The sequence below is a fragment of the Tachyglossus aculeatus genome, chromosome 16 (assembly GCF_015852505.1).
Source record: "Tachyglossus aculeatus isolate mTacAcu1 chromosome 16, mTacAcu1.pri, whole genome shotgun sequence".
NCBI lineage: Eukaryota > Metazoa > Chordata > Mammalia > Monotremata > Tachyglossidae > Tachyglossus > Tachyglossus aculeatus.
Genome location: NC_052081.1, coordinates 13,652,114 through 13,678,619, shown reverse-complemented (window position 1 = coordinate 13,678,619; position 26,506 = coordinate 13,652,114). Strand labels below are relative to the sequence as shown.

The 26,506-nt window shown below is 42.3% G+C and overlaps 1 protein-coding gene across 1 annotated transcript in view; it reads left to right on the top strand.

The window, feature by feature from the left end:
* Positions 1–26,506, top strand: part of NIBAN1 (niban apoptosis regulator 1) — a 107,352-nt gene that overhangs the window by 41,265 nt on the left and 39,581 nt on the right. Inside the window, exons 2-5 of the mRNA XM_038758037.1 lie at positions 3,810–3,940; positions 6,196–6,327; positions 8,540–8,654; positions 10,456–10,623. Coding sequence (XP_038613965.1) covers positions 3,810–3,940; positions 6,196–6,327; positions 8,540–8,654; positions 10,456–10,623 — 546 coding nt within the window. The remainder of the gene's footprint in view (positions 1–3,809; positions 3,941–6,195; positions 6,328–8,539; positions 8,655–10,455; positions 10,624–26,506) is intronic.

Below are 26,506 nucleotides of genomic sequence, written 5' to 3'. Positions count from 1 at the left end.
TCATGCAACATATTGTCCTGCCTGGAAAGAACATTGTAAAAAAAAAAAACCCCTTCCCGCTCTACTTTGAATTTTTTTCTGTCGGCCACATGGAGAAGGAGAGCCCACTGAGCAACATAATCAATACTCGTTGCAGTGATGTGGAATGGGAAGAGGGAGACTTGAATTTGAGAGATTCAAGGTCTGTGTTGCCATTACAAGACTCTTCCCGGGGCAAGAGCAACCATTATATTATGGCAAGGAATCAATCAGTCAATCAATCAATCGTATTTATTGAGCGCTTACTATGTGCAGAGCACTGTACTAAGCGCTTGGGAAGTACAAATTGGCATCACATAGAGACAGTCCCTACCCAACAGTGGGCTCACAGTCTAAAAGGGGGAGAACCAACAAAATAAAATAAGTAGGATAGAAATGTACAAGTAAAATAAATAAATAAATAAATAGAGTAATAAATATGTACAACCATATATACATATATACAGGTGCTGTGGGGAAGGGAAGGAGGTAAGACGGGGGGATGGAGAGGGGGACGAGGGGGAGAGGAAAGAAGGGGCTCAGTCTGGGAAGGCCTCCTGGAGGAGGTGAGCTCTCAGCAGGGCCTTGAAGGGAGGAAGAGAGCTAACTTGGCGGATGGGCAGAGGGAGGGCATTCCAGGCCCGGGGGATGACGTGGGCCGGGGGTCGATGGCGGGACAGGCGAGAGCGAGGTACGGTGAGGTACGGCGAATCACAGCGCACATTCATTAGATCCACGGGGGGCTTTGGTGAAGATTTGTGCCTATATTATTTTTATAATTTTTCTCACAAGTCAGTGGAGGAATTGCATGCAAATGTTTGAAATGCTTGTTGTTTTGGCTTTGTCAAAGAGCTCAATCTGGCTAATCCTGTCGAACCATTTTAGCCACAGTCTGGGGTGTTCACCAGCAAAATGGCACAGCCTTGGGGCTAGAGGACACAGTAAACTTGGGTGGAAACCTCAGTGCAGGCTGGAGGGGTCTATGTGCTAATTTAGCTGGTAAGCAGGTTTATGCATTTGGGGAGCAACTATTAAATTACTGATGATAACCACTGGCACTAGATGTATGATACCTGTAGTCACGTCTTGATTGACTCCAACCTTTTCCCTGATAAACTGCAATTCTAACTCAGCTATTTAGAGGTTTTAGAGCCTCAGGTTTGCAGAATCATGCTAATCGCTTCTTTCACTTTTAGCCTAGTGGGTTGGTTTAACATCTCTGTCTCCCGCTCCATAATAAGCCACATTTCTTTTCATGCTGTGCATAGAAGCCACTGTAGCCCTCTGACAGCTCAGAGGCCTGTTAAAATACCGTAGATTCTTTTGCTTCCCCAGTGATCCTAAGCAGATATGTTTGCCACTTGGGTAGGCTGGAACATTAGGGCTGCAAGACCAGGCAGTTTTCTTTACCGTGCACTTATTAATCCTGGCAAATAGCTGTAATGAGGAAAGAATTAAGGACTCAGGCTGGATCAAGAGCTGGTTGAGGCCTTTTCCTTTCTGTACCTTGCACCCTGCATTGCCACCTACCTGCCTTCCAATTTTTGGAGGTTGGGGGGTGGGGGTTATGGTATTTGTTAAGCACTTTCTATGTGTCGAACAATGTTCTAACCACTGGGGTAGATACAAGTTAATTAGGTCAGACACAGTCCCTATCCCAAGTGGGGCTCACAGTCTAAGTAGGAGGGAGAAGAGGTATCCACATTTTATAGTTGAGTAAACTGAGGCACAGAGAAGTGAAGTGACTTGCCCAGGGTCTCACAGCAAGCAATTGGCAGAGCTGTAGTTCTAACTTAGGACCTCTGACTCCCAGTCCTGTGCTCTCTCCACTAGGCCACACTGCTTCCAGTTCTATTGCAGCCACATTGGGAACCCAGCTATGTTGCCTTTCAGTATTTTTGAAAGGGAAACAATATCATTTTCATGCCAGCGGAACGTTTCATAATTCCTAAATATGACTGTTGCTATGCCATTGGATACCTTGTAGTAACACTTTTAAATCAGAGTATTTTAAAGTTAGCCTTTCATCCTTTGCAGTTAAGGCAGGATAATCTCTTTCTTTGAACTACTTCGGTGCCACATATCACAGGCAACGTGAAGAGCAGTCAGTACACTGCAGTGATTTGAAAATAAGTACCCTGCCAAGTATTCTTCACGGGCACTTCTCCCTGCTCTTCCTATGTATGCTCTGGGCACCACCCAGCCCTCATCTCTCCTATTGGTTAAATGCATTTGTCACATGCCAAATTCAGGCTTTAAAAAAATTGGGCCCCTGAAACCAGATGTGACAACTCCGTGGGACTAGTGGGAGCATTGGCCTTAGAAGCCCCACAGCATGACTCCCAATTTTGCTCATTTTGGATCTCTGAAAAGACGCCAAAATGGTGTCTTTCTCATCTGTCAGCTCTGGGCAGCCTTCCCTCTTTTTGTCTCCTCTCTCACAATGAGAAGTTGGAACCTTTGCCTGAAACACCGAGTTATTTACAGTGGGAAGTCAGTGGACTGAAATGTGAAATATGGTACACTTCTAGGTGGGTGATTATATTTCTAGGACATTTGGGAGAGAGTAGATGGTATTTTCCTTCCCTACTCGCCCAGAATTTTTGCTCTCTTCTATATTGGTTTTGAACTCTGAGCAGGGGAGTGATCATTGCCCTGTGTTGCTGTTCTTCAGAGGTAAAAGTGTCTGAATGGACAGACTGCATGGTGCTCTGGGCTATGGTGAGGTGGGAGGAGATGCTATAATGATGATGATGGTATTTATTAAGCACTTACTGTGTGACAAGCACTATTCTACAACATTATCAGGTTGGATGCTCTAGGCCATAAAGTTATGGGCAAGGAATGTGCTTGCTAACTCTGTTGCAATGTACTCTCCCAAGTGCTTAGTACAGTGCTCTGCACATAGCCCTCAATAAATACCGTTGATTGGTCACAGCCCCTGTCCCTCATGGAGCTCACAGTCTAGGTAGGAGGGAGTAGGATTTCATCTCCATTTTACAGATAAGTGAACTGAGGTGCAGAGAAGTTAAATGACTTGCCCAAGGTCACACAGCAGACAAGTAGCAAAGTCAGGATTTGAACCCAGGTTCTCAGACTCCCAGGCCCACAGTCACAGTCCATTAGGTCACACTGCTTCTCAGTGATGAATGTTTCTACAGAGTACTGCAGGAATATCCTGTTACCTCGCTTTACTTTCTCCCAAAACAAAATCCTCTATCTGCCAGACAGAGGCAGCTACCTATGATAATGGGAACTGGAGTTTTCCACATTAACCTTCCCCAAAATGGCAATTGACCTTTTACATAAATGAGAGCATCTCGAATTCCATTAGCACAGACCAAAATGCAACCAATAGTAATCTTTGCTTTTCTGGAATTGACTGATCAAAAGCTGAGTTTAGGAAGAAATTTCCTCCTATGTTTCATGATTAGGTGTGTACGATGTGTATGTATTCTTATCCTCAGCACTTATGAACATATGCTTATTTTTATTTGCAAAGTTGCCCTTCATTTGTTGTCACGTTTCTTCCTCTTGCTCTATTTGTAAATCATTTTTGTTGATCTTCCCCACTAAATTGTAAGGTCCTTGAGGGCAGGGTTAGTTCTGGGTGGCTTCTAGTGTACTCTCCCAAGCGCTTAGGACAATGCTTCACACTCAATAGTTCCTTGGAGAGCAGAAATACAAAGTTAGTTGGATATTTAGGACCCTACACTTTAAAGGTATTGCCTGAAACCGTGGGGTGATTATTTGTAAAGGAATTACACATTTTCTCCAATGCTTCATTTCAGGGAAAACCGAGGCTGTTATCAAAAACTTCAGCCCACACTACAGTCGCCAGTATGCCGTGGCTTTCTGCAATCATGTCCGCAATGAAGTGGAACAGCAAAGAGATTTACGGTCGCAATTCTTGAAAAGCAAGGTAACTGAGACGGTAGAGAAAATTTCCACAGTGCATTGCCTAGAATTAGTACTCTGTCACTCTGTTACATACCAATGTCACCAAGACAAGTTTCATGCTTCACTGTGTCTCTGAAGTAACCAATAACTTGAGCTGCAGATAAATATGAACTGGTGCTTTGAAATCATTTTGAGCCCAGAAGATGATAATATTCTCTGGCTGAAAGCCAGAGCCCGTATCCCCTGCTGATAGCATTGCCCATATTAAAAGATAAATAGTCCACTTCCAATTTCATTTGCCCCTCTTTTTTTCTTTGATATTGGGAAATTTTCATTATTCTACAGTGTCAATAAATATGCTGCCACCTTAGTATAATGTGCTGTCAGAATTTTCATTTTGATGATGGATCCTGCTTGCTTGGTGTTCCTACTCCCTGAATACAAATTGACTACATCTTTTTTCCCCTTTATTCACTAGCATTCATAACCCCTGACCATAAATGTTGATTGATTCTTGTTTTGAAGGTGAATTTAGTATTACCCTGACAGCCCAGACAACCAAATAATGTCCCTGTAAACTCTAGAAGTCTTGGGGTCGGGGGCCGTGGTAGTGGCTGTCTTGGGAAGAGAAGATGGGACAGACTCCCCTGGGATTCGTGGGAGGCCAAAAGGAAATTATGTGATTTGTGAATATTAGATAATATGGTATGATACAGAGGGGAATTGAAAGCTGAGAGGGAAATTGAAACCTTGTTGAGCTTGCTTCTTTGGAGATCTCGGCAAATATAATTTTTTTTTTTTAATGGTATTTGTTAAGCACTTACTATGTGCCGGGTGCTGGGATGAGCCCATGTCCATGTCCCACGTGAGGCCCACAGTCTTAATCCCCAATTTACAGATGATGTAACTGAGGCCCAGAGAAAGTAAGTGACATGCCCAAGGTCACATAGCAGATAAATGGTAGAACTGGGATTAGAACCCAGGTCCTTCTGACTCTCAGACTCGTGCTCTAACCACTTGGCTATGCTGCTTCTCCTTTCAGATGACTTCTGTGGTGACTAGCTTCTGGAGCTCTATGGTTGAAACATTTAATGCTGGATCCACCCCGCTTGGGGCCCTCCCCTGCCATCACAGGCCTCACAGTGTGCCCCTTCCTCTTCCCCGTCCTACCTGGGTCAGGGATATCCAGACCTTTAAACTGGCCTTTGATGTGATCCACAGAGCCGTGACAATGGGGCCAGCTCAGCCAGCCCTTGTCCCCATCTGGGAGGATTTCTGCGCAAGCGTGGCAGGGCCTGTCATGGGCAATGGCCAGCTGGCGTTTGGGGCCGTGGCCTGGGGCTGCCCACCCCGTAGAAGGCCTTGCACCTCCCAGCCAGTGAGACTTCCTCCCAGAGAGCTGCTGCCACAAAATGAGAGGGAGGGAGGGAGGAAGAGGGAACAAATGGGATGCCAGGGACTTGCCCTTGAGCCTCAATCTCAAGCAAGAGCTGCTCAGATTTCCCGGTGATGGTGCCTGTAGAAGCCGGCTGCTCAGGGACTGTGTTTTGGACCCGACCCACAGACCACTCACCCGTATCCGCAAGGGTGGTCTACTGACCCAACCCATGCTTGGGATGGCAATTTGGATTCCAATCCAGGCGTGCAATCCATCCTTAAATGAACCCCTTGATTTTTTGGTAAAGATTCTACCTGGGAGATATAAATCAGCACACCACCTCACTTTTTTTTTGTTTGTTTTTTAATTGATGAAGCTTGTGGTTTGATGCTGTGATTTTAAGTGAGTAATTCCCCTTCATTGTTTACCTGCACCCAACCCATACCGCCAACACCTTACCCACCCCACGCCCCAACCCCCATGCCTGATTGTTATTTCAGGAGAAAGCTAGGGGCTTTCTCCCAGGTCTCAAACAAATTCTTTCTTTGCCATTAGACAGCAGGGATAAAGAAACTTCCAAGCTCCTTGAGGACAGGCATCGTTTGTACTAACTCTTTTGAACTGCTCTCGTCCCAAGAGCTTAGTACAGTGCTCTGAGTACAGTGCTCTGAGTACAGTAAGCACTCAATAAATACCACTGACTGATTGATCCCAGAATAAGAAATGAGAATTGCCCTTTCCCAGGAACCCAGACAGGCTTGTTGACTCTATTCCTCTGCTTTTGAGTCCTGGTTAGGATTAAATGAGGTAGCAACAGTAGTTTCCAAGGAAGGCAAAATCTCCATGCATCTGTAGAGTCTAAAATTGAATCTCTTTTTTTCTCTTTTTTTCTTTTTCAGCCTCCTTTGGCATTGGGGACCATCTTGTATGAAGCAGAGGTATCCCATTTTGCCGATGATGTAAAGAAATGGAAGGACAGATACATCGTGGTCAAAAATGATTTTGCAGTGGAGAGCTATGAGAACAAAGAGGTAGGTAATCTGCTTGTCTGTTACCTGTAGCCAACCTCGTGCTATTCTTTGCATACCCTGCCTTGTATCTACCCCTGTACTTAGAAAGAGCGTGGTTTAGTGGATAGACCGTGGGCCTGGAGGTCAGGAGGACATGGGTTCTAATCCTGCCTCTGTCACATGTCTGCTGTGACCTTGGGCAAGTCACTTAACTTGTCTGGGCCTCAGTTACTTCATCTGTAAAATGGAGATTAGGATTGTGAGCCCCATGTGGGACAGGGACTATGTCCAACCTAGTTGTATCTATCCCAATGCTTAGAATAGCGCTTGGCACATAGTAAGCACTTTATAAGCACCATAGTAATAGCAATTATTATTATTATTATAACAGTGCCTGGCACATAGTAAGTGCTTAACTAATACCATAAAAAATACTAAAACCTGGGGCCATCCTGCACCCTCTTGCAATTCCATTTTGGAAGTACTGCTCTAGGAATAATAGAGACATAAACTCCTTGAGTTTTGAGGTGGGTAGGAAGCTGGAGGTGGTAACTGTTGCCCCAGTTATAAATGAAGCTACTCCCTCCCCCTGTTGGCAGTCAGAGTAGGGAAGGTGAGTATGTGAAGTTCAGTCATACATTCAGTTGTATTTGTTGAGTGCCCACTGTGTGTGGAGTACTGTACTAAGCACTAGGAACAGTACAATATGAGTTTACAGTCTAGGGAAGTTATAATGAGAGAGAGGGCCTAGGCCTTTTGTGATTCCTTTGATTTCTTGCCCTGTGAGCCTCGGTGTCCAGATGAAGAAATGTCATTCAGGACATGTCTTCTGGCATTTCGATCAATCATCAATCAGTAGTAGCTAATTAAGTGTTTAAACTTGGCAGAGCACTGCACTAAGGAGAGCATCGTAACAGTAGTAGACTTGATCTCCGCCTTCAAAGATCTTGTAATCCAGTGGAAAGATGTACTAAAATACATTACAGGTAGCAGGAAGCAATGAACATAGGTACTATAGGTGTGGAGAGCACGATTATATACAAGCTTAGGTGACACAGAAGTGCTGGAGTGGTAGTTGGAGGAAAACAGCATGGGAACTATTTTAGGGAACTCATCAGGGAAGGTTTCCTGAGGAGATGTGATTTCAGGAGGGCCTGAAGATGTTGCAGAGCAGTGGTCTGCCAGAAATGAAGAAGGAGGGTATTGACCACTCCATAAGGGTCGTTACAGGTATTATATTGATATAGACATTGAGCAGTAATAAGGTTGTACTTTGTGTTAATAGTGATGTGTTCTCCCAGAGTGGGTCCCCTCAGATTATGCTTGGCCATTAAGGAGGCTCCTTGTAGAAACAGTCTAGGAATTAGCAGGTAGACAGTTTAGAAAAGACACTTACCTCCCCCAACCCTCTTTCTAAGTAGTTCACATCTCCTCCAAAAGGCCTTCCTCAACTAGCTCCGTATTTCCTCTAGTCTCCCTCCCTTCTGCATTGCCTAAGCACTTGGATCTTAAGCATGTGATATTCACCCCACCCTCAGCCCCGCAGCATTTATGTACAGAACTGTAATTTATTTTAATGTCAGTCTCCCTTTCTAGTCTGTAATCTCTTTGTGGGCAGGGAACATGTGTGCCATCTCCGTTTTACTGTACCTTCCCTAGTGCTTAGTACAGTGTTCTGTGCACAGTAAGTGCTCAATAAATGCCACAGATTGACTGGATGCCGTCTAGGTTCAGATCTGATTTTAGCTATTAGCTGTCTCTCAAACCTTGGAATGGTTTTTAGATTCTGGTGACTAAAAATCTAGGCTAATAATTTTATTTTAATTGTTATATTGGATTGAAAAGCAACAAGATTCAAAAGCCTAACCCGTTTCTATATGAATTTGTGGGTATACAGTTTTTATGTGTAGGCTTAGAACCCCAGTTTATCCTCTAGGACTTTTCAATTAAGTGCTGAGGACAGTGCTCTGCCAACAGTAAGCACTCAATAAATACAAGTGATTATTATTAATGTTATTGCTGGATAGCATGCCAGCCTGAGAGTCACAACTTGGTGCTTATTAATTTGGGAAAACTTATTGATCTGGTCAAGTTGTTATTTCTTCATCTGAGCTTCTACTAAGAGTGAGTTTTCACTTTGTGTGTATTTTCAAAAGTGGGTAGTGTGTGGCTTTTTCTGAAACTCAGAATGGGGGAAGATAGTAATTTAATTTTATTTTTTTTTCTCACTCAGGCCTTCCAGAAGGGAGCCAGTCCTAAAAGCCGAGTTCTCCCTGCGGGTGGCAAGGTGCTGACATCAGAAGAAGAATACAGTTTATTATCTGACAGGCATTTCCCTGACCCTATTGGTGAGCTACAAACAAGGCTAGAATTTGATTTAATTTCCAGTACTCCCTAATGAGATAAATCTTGGAAGTCATGGGTTTTGCTTCCTCAGGGTAAAGCGGCTATTTATCAGTTGCCCTTGAGGCCTTTGCTTGTTGTTTGGCTGAAGACTGTGTCAATGGCACCCAGAACCATAATGAAAAAATGACTTGAAGGCATGATTGGCCTACCTTTCGATGCCCCAATTTTCATGTGAATTATTCTTCTCCAGTGGGCAAGACTTTCAGTAAGGTAATTTGAAAGAGGAAACACCATTATATCACTTTAGGCATAGTTATTTTTGACATTTTGCATGCATCTCTCCCCACTTTTCAACCACCTCCATTGGTTACTTTTTCCTCTCCGTATCAAGCGGAAACCCCTGACTGTTAGCTTCCAGGCATTTCATCAGCTCTCTCCCTCTTTTTCAGCTGTCTTCTCCCACTACAGCTCAGCTCATTTCATTCCTTCCAACTCAGTCTTCTTGTTTTGACTCTCCTTCCTCCAACCTCTTGCTCTCACCTTTCCTCCACAATGAAATTCCCTCTTTCTTTAAAACAGCTCTCCCTGTTTGCAAACCTCCCCCACCCAAAACTCATCTCTCCTGGGAAACATTCCCGATTAACCTCCACGCCATCCAACAGTTTCACTTTAGCACTGAAGTTTTTGTACATACCCTTAGTATAACGCATATATTAACTTGCACTTACCAAGGTAAATAAATATCTACAACTGTATATTTTGCAAATGGCTTGTATCTGTCAGTCTTCTCTGTTGGATTTTAAGTTCATTGAGATTAGAAGCCGTGTATTTACTCAACTGTACTCTCCCAAGCAGTGCTCTGTACACAGTAAATATTATTTACTGATTGGCAGTTTACTTTTGTAGAAAGCACTGTACTCTCCAGAGTTTTGCCAATAAAATATTTCATTTTTCTTCTGTAGAAATATCCACAGAAGAGCAAAATAAGGGTATTTTATTATGATTTATGAATTGAAGATAATAGCTCGTTCTAGTTTTGGATTAATTGTGCTCCACAGTAATCATTCATTTCTCAGAGGCCTAATTCTAATGGGTATAATCATTTGGTTAGAATTTACAGAAAGAGCAATCTTCCTATTGTTGTTGCTGTGCTGAAAAATTTGGTGAAACAGTTTAATGGGAAGCTACTAACACTGAGGTGTAAATCAAAAGAAAGCAAATAATAAGTAATTCCATTAAAGTCTGTTTCCACTGTGTGTTGAGCTATTTTGGGACCCCGCGTGTGCGTGTGTATACATATATATAGCTATTTTGGGACACTGAACTATATAGAACGATGGGAAAACTGCAGATTTCCTGAAAGGCATAAACCATGAGCGAGAGAGAACAGTTGCTTAATATAGTTAAAAGAATATAAAGTTAGTGATGCGATTCTATCATTTGAGGTCAGAGTTTTGAATGACATGTAAAAGTAAGTTCCCTAAAGTGGCCTCTGTTTGCTTGGACAACTGTTTTCTTTTGGAAATAGTAGAAGTCCCATTTTGGGGAGAATGTTTTGAACAGAATAAATGAAAACATTAGAATGTGCATGTCTGAAAGTTGTCTGGTGGTTCCCAGAACTGAACGATTTGCCCTGAGTGAACTTAGAAAAAGAAAAGCTCTGGCACCCTCAGGATATTTTCCCCTCTGTGGTATTATTACTACATGCAGCTTTTAACTGTTACAAGTTGTCTCAACTAAATAGAATGTGTCTTCGAAATGACAACAACCTAAGAGAAATCTTTTCTTTCTTAAAATTTTCAGCTTCCAGCGAGAAGGAGAATGCTCAGCCCTTGGTCGTCCTGCCAAAAGAATTCCCTGTGTACATATGGCAGCCTTACCTCAAGCACCTCTACTATTGTTTCCCAGATTCAGAAGCCCAGAAGCGGTTTAGTACGCTGCTGAATGATTGCATCCGACACCTCAATCACGGTAGGCTGAAGGGGCAACAACTCTTTCCATTCCCTGTTCTCTATTAGACTTGTGGGAGATGTAGGTATTTTAGAAACACTAAAATAATGAGGGTCTTTTCTTCTAAATGTTCTGAAACCCTAAGTTCTTCATTCCAGGAGCTTCCTTCATTATTTTCTGGTCTTAGTCCAAATGGTTGTCATTTTAACAATAGCATCTGTTTTTCACTGGTTAGAAAATGATGGAAGAATTAGAGGACATTTTCCCACAGCATGAGCTTGTTCTCATCATGACACAATTAACAAGTTAATGTGAGTGGATGCGGTGTAGAAAGTAGTTGTGTGTGTGTGTGTGTGTGTGTGTGTGTGTGTATTGTGTCACTTAAGATATGATGCTGCTACTCTTCCCATTCCTTGCCTCAGCCTTACTGCACTGTACCATTCAGTACTTTGCTTTTGCATTCTTGCAAGTGTACAATATTTATTACAGTAAAATAACAGTGCGTCTCAGTTTGCAACTCATTCTAAAAGAGGTGGACAGAGCCACAGTATAGGCATTGTATCAGGGTGGCATTTTTTGGAACCATCTTTCTCCAAATCCAAGATTTCTCAGGGCACAATTTCCTGTGGTACAGGAGAACTGGATATACTGAAAACAAGGGAGCTAATAATAATAATGATGGCATTTGTTAAGCTCTTGCCATGTGTAAAGTGCTGTTCTAAGCACTGGGGGGGATACAAGGTGATCAGGTTGTCCCATGTGGGGCTCAGTCTTAATCTTCATTTTACAGATGAGGGAACTGAGGCTCAGAGAAGTTAGGTGACTTGTCCAAGGTCACACAGCAGACGTGTGGCGGAGCTGGGATTAGAACCCATGACCCCTGATTCCCAAGCCCGGGCTCTTTCCACGGAGCCACGCTGCTTCTCTGCTAATGAATGGGGGGCGGGGGGCAGTAGAGCCCAGAAAATCTGTGGAAAAAGGAGGAGCCCAGTGGTTTCTGAAATTTTGGTCTTCATCATGCTACTACTGACTCAGGTCAGGCCTACGTAGTTAAAGTGAAGTCCAGAGTTTAGTAATTACTAGGGGAATTTAGAACAGTATAACCTGTGGGTCTGTGTAATTCAAGTCATTCAAATCCATTTTCTAAGACTCAACCGTCTAGGTTGCCTCTGTTACTTTTGATTATCGATGGGGCTTGAATCCTCTGAATAATTTGCTTCAAATTTGTAGGTTGCCATGGTTGTGGAAAGCAAACCTAAGTGTCTTTGGGTAGGTTGCAAGTGAAATCCAGAATGCCGTAGTGATTGGCTTTCCCAAGGGCCCTTGAGCATGAGTCACTAGTGACAAATCTCAAAGCCTGTTTCTAGCTCTCGTCTGGTAGCTCTGTGGGCAGAAAGAAAAGACAAGGGGATTGTAGGAAAGAAAGGAAATAGGTACTGCCACTTATTTTTGCTGCATTATGAGTCAGCATTGGGCATCATACCATAGTAAACAGTGTGTCCAGTTGCCAGTTAGAGATTATTGCACTATAAGGAAACCTCTTATAGAGGTACATATTTCTGTTTCTACATATTACATGAAGGTGGTTTTCCGAGATATCTGGCCAATATACAGCCCTGCATTTTGAAGGCCTTAGTCTAGTAGGAACATGCCTTTGGCACTTAACAATGAGACTATAAAATTTCAGTGAGTGCTGGGTAGTGACTGCCAGCTGAAACTTGCCACATACCCTCCCGATGCACTTAATAGGAAGTTCTCCTTGGAGTTTTTTCACTCTGGTTAGCTTGTATTTAAGACTCCATTTATGGAAGAGCCTAAAAGCAGCTCTTCTCCCCAGAATGTTATCAAAGGCAATAATAGAATGGAGTCCAGTCGGATTCTCTGGCGTAGCCTGACATTCTTTGGCCCAGAAACCGCTTCATTGAGGCTTTTTGTAAGCTTACATGTGGTTTGGCAAGACCTCCAGCAATTCCTAGTAGGAACCAATGACCATCTCATTATTGTAAGGAACAACTCTTGACTGCCACAAGGCTGAATTATTATTATTATTACTAATTATATTTATTGAGCATTTACTATGTGCTGGATAACCTTACTGTGTGCAAAACACTGTACTTAAGCGCCTGGGAGGGTACAATAAAACATCAAACACATTCCCTGCCCACAAGGAGCTCACAGTCTAGAAGCAGTGTTTGTTTGGAACTGCCCTGCCATGGTGAGAACACCTGGTCACATTCATCTTGTTAGTAGCACCAAAGTTGGATTTCTGCTTTGCTACCCAGTGGAGGCCTGAAGATCACCGATGTAGAATGGAAGTACCAAATTTTTTCAGGGGGAGGAAAAATTTTTCAGGGGCTACTTTTACCCACTTTCCTTAGATGATCAGTAAGGTCTGATAATTTCCCAATAACCTTATTATCCATGATGTGTTCTCTACAAAGTATCAGTGAGTGGCAGAGATGAAAGTGTAAAACATAAATGAGTTCTTTAGCTGTTGGGTTTCTCAATCCAAATCAGAGAGGTAGTTTCCACTCATCTGGTATTAAGAGGGGTGCAGTCTATTCTGCATTATGGCCTCCTCTGCATTATTAGTTTCCATCCATCTGATTTTAATTTTATTACTATTAATCTTTGGAGCATATTTTCACATCTGAGTCAAAATAATTACCATGGAAACATATTCTCAGTGAGGATGAACCTCAATATTGCTTATATGTGTTTTAATCATTTCAGTGTCATAAAGATTTAAATGCTTTACCAAGATTTGTGTATGTCATGTCTGCAGAGCCATTTTATAGAAAAACCTATAGTCATCTTATTATCATCATCAGTGGTATTTATTGAGCACTTACTGAATGCAGAACGTTGTACTAAGTGCTTAGGAGAGTACAATACACAGAGTTGGAAGATATGTTCCCTGCCCACGACAAACTTACTATCTAGAGGACAAGCTTAAAGTCTCGAGGGTATATGTGTGCGTGCACGTGCACACATAAACACACAACATGCGTAATGGCAACATGTTAAAGTTAGCTAGAATTTGCTATCAGCTGTCAAGTAGTATTAAATGGGATTAAGTTTTTGGTCCAAAATATTAGTTCTTTGCTTGGCTTTTGTTTTTCTTCAAGAGAAGTTTAGAGTGCTCATAGAAAGGCAGGGAAATAGAAGCCTGATTTCAGTTTCTGGTTTGGGGAGGTGTTCCCTTTGGGAACTCTGCAACCTATCTTGGTAAGGGTGTCTCTCTGAGCCAATAATTTTTCCATGTGGGGCCCAAGTGGTCTTCATCCAAGTTGTTTTTATTTATTTCAATTTTCAGGGAATTGCGCAACTTTAGCATTTTTAATAAGTTGCTTTCCAAGTCTTGGTTTCTCCTATATATGCTTCACCCCCAGCTTCTCCACTTAGGGCTATTTGACCCAGCCGATGCCTCACGCGTTAAAGTCACCGTGCTTTCTGGGCACATTATTGTGAAAGTCAGTGGCATGTGTGGCAAACGTTAATAATCCAGAGTGAAACAGAATAGCTTGGAGGTAGTCTTGAAAACCTTGGTATAAATTGTACCCAGAAACTGGCAGGCAGCTGGTTTTCTACCCGAATATTAGCCATCATTTTGTTCTATAGGCTAAACAAAAGTATCCATTTTTGTTTAAATGTCAAGTGATTATAAACCAGTGCAGTAGAACTTGTTTCTGAGCCAAATTTTATATGTAATCCAACACAGAAGCAGCATGGCCTAGCGGGAAGAGCACAGGTCTGAAAGCTGGGGGACCTGGGTTCTAGTCTTGGTTCTGACACTTGCCTGCTATGTGACCTTGGACAAGTCACTATTTCACTCTGTCTCATTTTACTCATCTGTAAAAGTGGGGAGTAAATACCTGTTCTCCCTTAGACTACAGACTTAGACTGTAAACTCCATGTAGGATAGGAACTGATTATTTTGTATCTACCCCAGCACTTGGTACAGTGCTTGGCACGAAGCGCTTAACAAATGCCACAAACTACTACTATTATTATTATTATTGTTGACAGCCATCCCTGATTTAATGTTGAAAAGGAAAATCAACTCCAGATTGTATTGCATGTGAAGGCAATGTATTGGAGTACATTATATAATAGCTTGCCAAAACACATTTAAGGATTATTTTAAGATTGATTTTGCTTAAATAACCTTTTAGTTCCTCAAGCATTACTTAAGGATCGGGTAAATAATAAAAAGGAGCCGGCTCTTTAGAGTAAATTGTTCAGAACACCAAATATTGTTGTCTCTGAGCTATTCAGGGTATCAGCAACATCATGGTAACTGTAATTTAGGTGTGTTTAAATACAGCTGAAACATTGGTGCAAATAAATGGGTTTTAAATTCAAATTTAAATCTGAAATTTGGAGTACTGATGCAGTTGATTTTTTTTCTATGCCCCTATCTCCAAAACGAAACAGGAAGTGGTATAAATAGCTGTTGGTTGTGACATCTTCTCAACTGCCAATTTGGATAATTTAGACAAAAAGAATTCCAAAGCTGTCACTTTGCCTGAATTATCTATCAATCAATCAGTAGTATTTGCTGAAAACTTACTATGTGCAGAGCGCTATACTAAGCACCTGGAAGAGTACAGATTTAAAGGTGAAGATGGACATTCACTGACTGAATTTTCTGTCTGTGACTTCCATCCTAAAGAGCATTCAGTCCTTAAAGCATTCTCTTTCAACCCAGAATCTTCTTGTCCTGCTCAGATATGCAGCTGTGAATAATTTTGGGGCAGTATATCACAGGAATGGGGTTAGAGAGTCTGCAGGGCTTTATGTACTATCCTCTCCTAATGCTTTAAGTGCTTTGCCCTTATTCATTTTCCTTTAGCAATTTCCTGTGAGGGCCTGGTTCCTGCAAGTTCTCTGTTGTTGGGGAATAAGTTCCGATTTGCATTGACTCTGATGGTTTTCCTGCGTGGATTTGTGGGTGCTCTGGGACAGCAGCTCAGCAAGGGCCAGGTGACTAGACATCTGGCTCCCCAGGGGTTCTCCCCACTTTAAAAGGCAGCCCTCCACTCTTCCACAGGGCAGCGAGCAGGTGGGGATATGAATATTTCCCATTTTTGTAACTCACCAGGCAGGGCAGCACTTCCTCCTGTAGTTCCTGTCCTGCGGGAAATCCGTGCGGACTGATCGCCGGAGAAGGAACCGCGACTGCTCTATTGCAGCGTTTCTCCCTTCCTGGCCTCTCTCTCCATTTTACGTTTTCTACTGGCCACCAACTCTTTGCCTCAATTCTGGATTAGTGAGCAGAAGAAAATTTGAAGTAATTTACCCTACCTCCTCTCCTTTCATATATGGCAAAAGTTTGAAATATTTCTAATGATTAAGTAATCAGTGGTATTTATTGAGTGCTTATTGGCTGCAAAGCACTGTACTAAGCACTTGGGAGAACACGATCTCTGCCCTTAAGCAACTTTCAAGCCAATTCCTACTGTCTAGTGAGGAACTTACGAGCTAGTGGGTAGACTCATGCAATTGTATTTATTGAGCACTTATTGTTTGCAGAGCATTGTACTAAGTGCTTGGGAATTACAATATAACAATAAATAGACCCATTCCCTGCCCACAAGGAGCTTGCAGTCTAGAGATGGTAAATTGTTGATTAAATGAGTGAAAAATGAAGTCCCCACACATACCTATGTCACAGGACTACTGTGAACATCAATTAATGGGGAGAGCAACTGGATATCATTAGACAAAGAGGGAAGGTACAGGATGGATACACATGGGCTTTGGAGTCAGAGGTCATGGGTTCAAATCCCGGCTCTGCCAGTTGGCTGTGTGACTTTGGGCAAGTCACTTCTCTGTGCCTCAGTTACCCCATCTGTAAAATGGGGATTAAGACTGTGAGCCCCCTGTGGGACAACCTGATCACTTTGTAACCTCCCCAGTGCTTAGAAGAGTGCTTTGCACATAGTAAGCACTTAATAAATGCCATTATTATTACTATATGGTTTATTTTTATCTTTATCATCAGGTGTCTACTGGATCTGTGCTTCTCATTGTTTAATATACATTTGCCCCAAAAGAAAAGAGTCTGTTGGAGTCAAGTCCAGTGGTTTGTTGTGGGCAGGGAATGTGCCTATTATGTTGTCATATTGTACTCTCCTAAATGCTTAATATAGTGCTCTGCACACAATAAGCACTCAATAAATACAATTGGTCATGAGGTTCATTCCTAGGTGACATCAGATGGTAATTCAAAATTGAGTGCCACATGGCCACCCAGAAATCATTAGGGCAGCTGATTGGAAGAATTCACATTTCAACTGGAGAGAGGGGGAGAGAGAGGAAGAAATAGAGTCCATGCACACATACCAAATCCCAATCTGGCTTTCTGATTTCAATTATTTCTGTCACTTGGCTGGCTCACTGCTAGATTTCATATCCTCTTAACTCTAGAGGATGCAACCATGCGCTTAATGTTTGGTTATTAAAAATGTAACCAACACATTCCATGTTTGCTGAGATCTAGGGAAGTTGGAAGAACAAGGAACTAGACCTACAGCAACATTACCCCGAGAAAAATAACTCTCATTTCCCATTGTATTAAATGGTTGTATCCCATCACATTTGGATTATCCGACCTAAGAAAAGAAATCAGTGGCTTTCTAAGAACTCAGGGCACAATCTACTATGACCATGGTTTGAGAGATGTGGAAATTAGGGGCTTCTGCTGAATTGACTTATGAATACCAGCCCAGTCACTATGGATTTAGTAGATCAAGAAAGATGCCAAACAGGTTTCCTGCCAAGCAGTGTGGCTCAGTGGATAGAGCCCAGGATTTGGAGTCAGAGGTCATGGGTTCGAATCCCAGCTCTGCCAGTTGTCAGCTGTGTGACTTTGGGCAAGTCACTTAAGTTCTCTGGGCCTCAGTTACCTCATCTGTAAAATGCGGATTAAGACTGTGAGCCCCCTGTGGGACAACCTGATCACCTTGTAACCTCCCCAGCGCTTAGAACAGTGCTTTGCACATAGTAAGTGCTTAATAAATGCCATTATTATTATTATTATTATTCACTCCTCTAGGCTGTAAGCTCATTGTGGTCAGGGAAAATGTCTACCAACTATGTTGTAGTGTATTCTCCCAAGTGCTTAGTATGGTTCTCTGCACTCAGTAAGTGCCATTGATTGATTCCCTGAAGAAGGTTAAAATGGAGTAATATTAGTAATAAGCAATTAGCATAAACATCCTTTGGGTTTGAAGATGATGCTACTGGTGTTGAGATTTTTTTTTTTTTTTTTTATCGGCATATGCAGCTGTAGTAGCCCAAGTTCACGCAGCAGACAGGTGGTAGAGCTGGGATTAGAACCCATGACCATTCATTCATTCAATCATATTTATTGAGTGCTTACTGTGTGCAGAGCACTGTACTAAGCGCTTGGGAAGTCCAAGTCGACCACATATAGAGACGGTCCCTACCCAACAACAGGCTCACAGTCTAGAAGGGGGAGACAGACGACAAAACAAAACATGGAGACGTGACAAAACATGGAGACAGACTCATTTCTCCTTCCCTCATCTAACTGGTTGGGGACCTGATGGGGAACGCTGTGCCTTAGGAGTCCAAGTTCAGAACAACGTACGGGGCCTGGGCAGCGTGAATTCTCTGGTGTTGAATTAGGTTTGACCTTCTGACTCCCAGGCCAATAATAATAATAATGGCATTAAGTGCTTACTGTGTGCAAAGCACTGTTCTAAGCGCTGGGGCGGTTACAAGGTGATCAGGTTGTCCCACGGGGGGCTCACATTCTTAATCCCCATTTTACAGACGAGGTAACTGAGGCCCAGAGAAGTGAAGTGACTTGCCCAAAGTCACACAGCTAACACTTGGAGGAGCTGGGATTCGAACCCTTGACCTCTGACTCCAAAGCCCAGGCTCTTGCCACTGAGCCACGCTGCTTGCCAATGCTCTATCCACTAGGCCATTCTGCTTCTCTAGATTGTGAGCCCTTATTTAGACTGTGAGCTCCATGCAGGACAAGGGCAGTGTCCAACCTAGTTACTAGTATCTACCCCAGTGCTCAGATCAGTGTTTGACGCATAGTAAGCACTGAATAAATACCATAAAAAAACTGAGGTTTTGCTTCACTGTTTCCTTAAAGGGGCTCCCTTCAGTACTTTAATTAATCAATCCCTACCTCACAGGGTTGTTGTGAGGGCTGAAATGAATTAATTAATGTGAGAGTGCTTTGGCAATAAAAGCACTATAGACAAGGTACTATAAGAGAATCAACGTGGCCTAGTGGACAGAGCATGGTCCTCGGAGTCAGAAGGACCTGAGTTCTACTTCCGGCTCTGCCACTTGTCTGCTGCGTGACCTTGGGCAAGTCGCTTAACTTCTCTGTGCCTCAGTTAAGTCATCTGTAAAATAGGGTTTAAGATTGTGAGTCCCATGTGGGATATGGACTGTGTCTAACCTGATTATCTTGTATTTACCCCAGCGCTTAATACAGTGCCTGTAACATAGTAAGTACTTAACAAATGCCATTAAAAAAAAATCAGTGGTATTTGAGCATTTACTTTGTGCAGAGCATTGCCCTAAATGCTTGGGAAAATACTTTCAGTAGAACCCTGCCTTCTTTATTTATTTTACTTGTACGTGTCTATACTATTTATTTTATTTTGTTAATATGTTTTGCTTTGTTCTCTGTCTCCCCCTTCTAGACTGTGAGCCCACTGTTGGGTAGGGACCGTCCGCCTCTATATGTTGCCAACTTGTACTTCCCAAGCGCTTAGTACAGTGCTCTGCACACAGTAAGCGCTCAATAAATACGATTGATTCAAGAAGCTTACAGGAGACAGGCATTAAAATAATTACTGGTAGGGGAGCAACCAGGTATAAGAATATGTACATAAGTGGGGTGCGGGGATGACCTAAGTGTTTAGTGGGTGAGTTTTAGCACAGCAAAGGCAGCAAGAAGAGAAAATTGGGTGGGAGGATGAAAGCATTGTTTGAGAAGGCTTCCTGGAAGAGGTATGATTTCATTATGGCTTTGAAGACGGTAAAAGTACTGGTCTGTCGGATATGTAGGGGAAGGAGTTAAGTCCCGGGCAGTAGGAAAGGCGTGAGCAAGGGGTAACTTCCTCTTTGTCATTTCAGCTGACTGTGGGGCAGCTGTTTGGGTGTCCTGCTCTTATCCATTCTCCTCAAATGTCCTGCCCAGAAATGGAGTGAGCACTGCTTCCATGTGACTACACTATTGAAAGAAAGATGGTTGGAACAGTCTGGGCAAGTGAACAGGCTGAACAGATAAAAGCGAAGCAAATGCATGAAGCTAGATCTGACAGTAAAAGTTTGGTAAAAGTTTGAGGAATGCCAAGCTTAACCCAGGAAGGGTAGACAGAAGTGACAAAAGAACTGCATAGAGATGAAAATAGCATCAGTAGATGAGGAGCAATGAAAGTGACGAAAGGCCAAGAGAGAGCAAAATGATAACGAAGAGGATTCTCCTGACATCTAGCCTTCGCTTTGTAGGTTTTATGTGGTTACAGCCTTTCATTCCAACAGCACGCTTTAAATTGCAGGTTTATCCCTTTACAAGGCTCTGGAGATCCAGATTAAGTAGCTGGAGATAGTGGTACAGATAGGAGCCTGAGTTAGCAGTGGGATCAGAAGATATTAATGGCTGGGCTGACTGATTAATGATTTGGCTGAGTGATAGTTGGGTGCTTGTGTTTCATATGCAGAATTCTTAAAATTAAATTCTTTGCCCCACTGATTTCCCTCAAAGATAAGAGCTAGGTCTCCATTTTCACACTGTCATTTCCTTACCTAGGACCCAGTCCACATAAGACAAAATGATCATTTTATAATTTGGAAGTTATTGTTGTTTCTCATCTGTAGAAAGCCAAAGGGTCTTATTCACAAGCAAAGTGATCTAGGTGATAGACAAAAAGGGTCAATACTAGCACCAATTCCCTAGTATAAACCAAGCCTTGAGGACATCCTAGTTTTTTCTTTTCTCTCCATAGCCTCACTATTCCTTTTCCCTTCTTCCGAGGCTATAATTCTTTTCTCACCGTCCCTCATGTTAAGCAATCAATTAACCATATTTATTGAGTGCTTTCCAAGTGCAGAGTACTGTAGCACTTGGGAGAGTACAATAACAGAGTTGGCAAACATGTTCCCTGCCCATAAGGAGTTTACAGTCTAGAGGCAGAGACAGACATTAAAATACATTATGGATGTGCACATAAGTGCTGTGGGGCTGAGGGTGGGGTGAATAAAGGGTACAAATCTAAGTACAAGGGTGATGCAGAATGGAGTGGAAGAAGAGAAAATGAGGGCTTAATCAGGAAAGCCCTCCTGGAGGAGATGTACTCTAGTTTTCCCTCAGACTCATTCCCTTCTTTAAAATATAAAGAAATAAATAATCCAGGCCAACATTTTGTCACTGACAGTAGCAACAGGATGTTTGAAGGAATTGTATCATAGTTGCCCTGTTAGGTATCCAACCCAAGGGTTAGGTTTACCTTTGAAAACCCCTAACTTTTCATCTCAATACTCCTAACTTTTCCCATTATAGATCTTTCATCTGTAAGTCTACTGATTTTTTTTCAGTTAGCACAACTTCCTGTATTAATGATCTATGTGTTCATACTGCTGTGGCACCAAGATATATTTCTTTTCGTTTGTTTTGAACCTTCCACTTTCAGTCTTCATTGGTTTCCCCCCACATTTTGTGGAGGATTTATTGTGTAATAATTCCTTGCTCAACCCTCTCCACACTCTTTCTGATATTATAAACTTGAATCGTGTCATTTCTGCCTTCAGTTTGAAAAGATGAAGAGTCCTAATCTCTTCAAGTATATCCTAAAAGAAAATCTGTCTCATTCTATTGATTGACTTGGTTTCCTTTCTCTGTGCTTTCTCCGGCTTTATCACGTCCTTCCCAAAATGGCAGTAACCAGAACAGCATGCTGAAGTTCAGGTGCAAGAATGCAGTGTTCTTTGGAGGGAAAAAAATAGGGTAAAGAAGTCAAATGTAAGATTTCGGTAGGCAAAAATATGAAAACCCAACTATCACTCATGCCCAGCATGTCTGCTTGATAGAGTATTGAAAACTACATTCAATTATTGGTATTTACTGAGAGCTTACTGTGAGATGAGCACTGGAGTAACTGCTTGGGAGAACACAAATCAAAAGAGTATGTGTAAAGGATCCCCGCCCATATGGAACTTAGATAAGAAGGGAGACACAGACATTAAAATAAACTGGTTCTGGGGGAGGGGGTGAACATTAAAGTACTTAAGGGGAACAGAAACATCACAGTATTTCAGGAATTATCCAGAATTGGGGGGAAAGCACATAATAAGAGCGGGCAACACCTGAGCATTGAGTCAGTTTATCTGCAGGCAATAATTTACCTTGCCTTTCTTCTTGGCCCCCCCAAAAGCATTTTGCTCAGTGTTCCAAAGAGAGGAGCAAGGTGGGATCATGTAAAATAAAGCACAGTTCCTTGGTTACTATTCCTGGCTGCTGCTTTGATGGATTGGGCTAATACCTTGCAGTCACCCATTGACTCATTTATAGTAATCAGAAAGCTTATTTCTTGTCACTCCAGAGTCTCACCTGAAGTGAGAATGGACGAGAAATGGATCTACATGGTTTGAGTTGCTTAGAGAAAGTGACTTAGTCATTTTTGGAAAAAAAATTACTCGACTTTCTGTCTCTTTGGGAAAGAATTGGCATATTTGGGGAAAACAATGTCACCCAGTAACTTGCCCTAATGTAACCTAGGTCAGTCTTTAGCCTGCTTGTCAATATGTTCAATGCAGTGGACTGTTATTGTTAATATAGAAGGGCAAAGGATGACTATAAACAGGAATCTCTGGAGGATACATTGTGCTGTTTCCAGGGGTACTCTGACTCAAACCAAATGATGATCTCTTGGAAGAAAGAGATCAGGGGAACATTTTTCTGGGGTGAATTTCATGAATAGATATTATTAATCATATGTGCCTTTGTAGGGCAGAAGAGCTACACTGAAAGGAAGCTACTTTCTTTGAGCATCAGAGAGCTTCCCTTCTTAAAGGGAATTTTTGCCCCTGGGTTTCTGATGTTTCCAGAATGTGACCTGATAATGCACTGTGCAGTCACCAAAGAGTCTTTGTGAGCCAGCATCCTGGAACATACGGACTCTATTACAATTTGGGAACTCCAGATGAATTGAGATCTTGGGCTAAATCCCAACTCCCACAGTGTCGGATTAAATACGAATGCAAGACCAGTGTTGAACCCATTACCCCACCCTCCTCCTTCATTCTGCTTTCCAGCGGTTAATCTTCAGAATGATCAAATGCAAGCAAGGTGCCAGCATTTAAAAGTAGTCCATGAGTTGTCCAGGAAGAAGGGGCCTCCAACTCTGAATCTTAAGCCCTTCCCTCTTACATAGGTGCACATACATAAAATGCATACCGTCTGTCTTCCCAAATTCACCTACTCTCCTGCACTAACTTTCCTCACTGTTCCCACAGCCTAACTTTTTCAAATGTTAATCTGGGTGGCAAATATTTCTGAAACTGTTTTAGTCACAAGTTGCAATTTATATTTACCTCATACTAAAAAAAGTATTATAAGTTTCTTGAAAGGCATCTATTTTTTTTGGAAGACATCTATTAACCTAGATAGCAGTATGAATCTTTCTACTGAGAAGGATTTTATTAGCAATAACTGCGATCAAAACACAATTTCACATGGTCCTATCCTAATTTTTAGCTACATATGATTTGTTTCCCAGGTCTTCCCTTGCCTCAAAATATAGCTACTATATTTTGCCCCCATTCCAACCATTTCCCTAGTATATGTGGAATTATTGTTTATATGCTGTTGGGAGTCCTCATATGAAATGCCAGGAACATTCATTTACATATAGCTTCTCCTTAATTTGCATTGCATTTTGCATACCTTTGTTTCTCTAAAGTTGCCTATTCCATAAGCATGATGGGAAGGGGAGGGGAGAAATCCAGTTGGGTAGCCACCTGCAAAACTGGAATCTCACCAAGTACAGTAGCTAGGACAGATTACCAAGAGGACAGAACATGAAGACCCAGCGAAGGTGGGTGGATATAAGATCAGAAAATAAAATAGACTCTGTCAAAAGACATGAAAATACCCGATAACTGCAAAAGGTTGAATCAAGGAGAAAAGAATGACCCAGGAAATGCAAGGCCTGTTGGCTAACTTCTAACTGCTAACTTCTAAACCTGGCAAAATTCCAAGAACAAACTGTGTTTTGTTTTTTTTTTAAAAAGTGCAAACCTTAAAGAAAACAAGTACTGAGCCTTGGGGGGTTTTTTGTTGTTTTTTTTAAAGGAAAATCCTATTATACCTATCTAATGTCCTTTGACTTTTGGATCAGGAAGTACAAAGGGAATGCATTATGTAAAATATATCTGAATTTTTAGCATAGCTCTTATACTCATCAGTTAGCAAAATCTTATCCCCTTAGGCACCCGGTTTCATAGGTAGGGGTGAACCCAGAATTCTACAGCTGCACACGTGTACCTATTTATTAAAATTAGTTGAGTTCCCTATTCTTCGAAACACAATGATACTTGGAGGGGTGCAAAAGAGAAAAGATGGGGACTGGGAGAGATGGTTCAGGGGAGGCAGAGCCTGGAGAAACTACAGTCTTTGGGGCAGTATTTGATGTATGAAGTATGGATGAATGGAGAAATGATGGATGATTTGGAGAAATGGTAGATGATGCCATGAGAGACATTTTAATTTGAAAGAATTTGATAAAGTGATTTCAGTCTGTTTCAAAGGATACAAGCAGCCTTCTTCTATTTAACTGAAAGTGGTAATTGTTCTCTACTGTTATTTAACAAAATGGAATTGAACTTGCAACTTGGTTCTCTACGAGATGGGAGTCACTGAAGCAGTGTGGCCTATTGGTGAACTCACAGAACTGGGTGTCTGGCGGCTTTAATCCCAGATCTGCCGTTTGCCTGCTGTGTGACTTGGGGCACTTCAGTTCTTCATGCCTCAGTTTCCTCATCTGTAAAGTGAGGTTTCAGTACCTTTTCTGCCTCCCCTTGAGGATGTGAGCTCTGTGTAAGACAACCGTGTTTGATCTGATCGCATTGTATCTACCCCAGTGCTTAGTACAGAATGGTTAAACACATCTTCTACCACAGTTATTATTTTTAGTCTTCATGGAGGTGTTAAAAATGTTGCACAGGGCAGGTGCTCAGCAGATGTGTGTGGCCCTGAAGCCCAGGCTGGCTTTGAGCATCTCCTTAACTCCCCCTGGGAATGGCTGATTAGGACAGATCTGGCACCATCACACTTATCCTCCCTCTGTAGCCTCTTGCACGTTGTGGTGGCCGGCCGGCCACCACTGAGGACCCCTTGATTGCTACCCAAATCGGTCCAAAGGGCTCTGAGCCAGGGCCAGAAGACAGTGTGCATTTGCAAGTCCCTGCCCAGTGAGCTCCCCACTACAGTTGGGGCTCAAGGGAGCTCTATCCCTGAGTCTGGTACCTGAGTCCCATAAGCTTGCTTGCTGTTATCTGCAAGAATGGTACATTGCAGTTGCTATAAATACAGCTGCTTATTGCAGTGCTGTATCCTGTTTGGAAATGACCTCATCTAATTTGTCTGTTAGTGGTTAACTGTATTCTACCACACGTTGCTTGACTATTGTGACACAACATTGTTGTTATAGAGACCTTGGCATTTAAATGTCAGAGATACTTGGATTTCCTTGAGGTAGGAAGTGTGACTTTTCATTTCATTATAAGGGGGGACACCAATAACATAAACCTCAACTCCCAACTGACTTTGTTTCTTCCAGTTGCCTATTTATATGTGATTTAAAAAAAAAATCCTATTTCTATAATCTGTTACAAAGCGGATAATGCAGGAAATATTGTGTGTGTGTGTGTGTGTGTGTGTAACAAATCTGATTTTGAATCAAGATAATTTTCTTCTAAAACTAGAGGACTTTAACTTATTTAAAAATTTTAAATGTTATATATTAAGTGCTTACTACATGCCATGCACTGTACTTAAGTACTGGAGTAGATACAAGATAATCAGGTTGGACACAGTCCAAGACATGGGGCTCAAGTCTTAATCCTCCATTCTACAGATGAGGTAACTGAGGCACAGAGAAGTTAAGTGACTTGTCCAAGGTCACACAGCAGACAAGTGAAGCTGGATTAGAACCGAAGTCCTTCTAATTCTTGGGCCCGGGCTCTATCCACTAGGCCATGCTGCTTCTCTGACTCTGTCACCCCTTTGGACTTGAGCACTTGTTAGTGTCCTAGAGGGAAGGGAGAGGTGGGGGCCGGGGGTGGTGGGGGAGGATCCAGCATATTCTGCTATCCAATTTTTATCTCTTTAACAATAACGAGGAAAGCCATGAATTCATTTCCATCCAGAGGCTTTTTCTGCAGCCCCAGTGTATCTCTTCCAGGCACAGAACCCTCTTGGAAGTCAGGGGGCAGGAGTGCCAGGGAATTGGGCCTTCCTGCTCAAAGGGCAGGTGGCATTCCCAGAGGTGAGCCGAGGACACCATCACGATTACAGAGCCACTCTCATCAGGGTTTGATTTAGGGCAGCCTCTGGCTGTCAGACACTTGGTTAAGGGTAGAGCCTTTGGCATTTTGCTTGAAGGGTAGAAATAATTCCCCATCTCAAATGGGGACCAATAATCAATGTATAGCTTTTAGTGCTTACTTTGTACTAAGTGCTTGGAAATGTATGGTAGCGTTAGTAGACACAATCCCTGCCCTCAGGAGTTTACAATCTAGCGGGGGTGATAAATGTTAAATAGTAGGTAGGAGAAACAACTGAGTATAAAGGAATGTACATAAGTGCTGTGGGGGTGAAGGAATGCCCAAGTGCTTACAATCACAC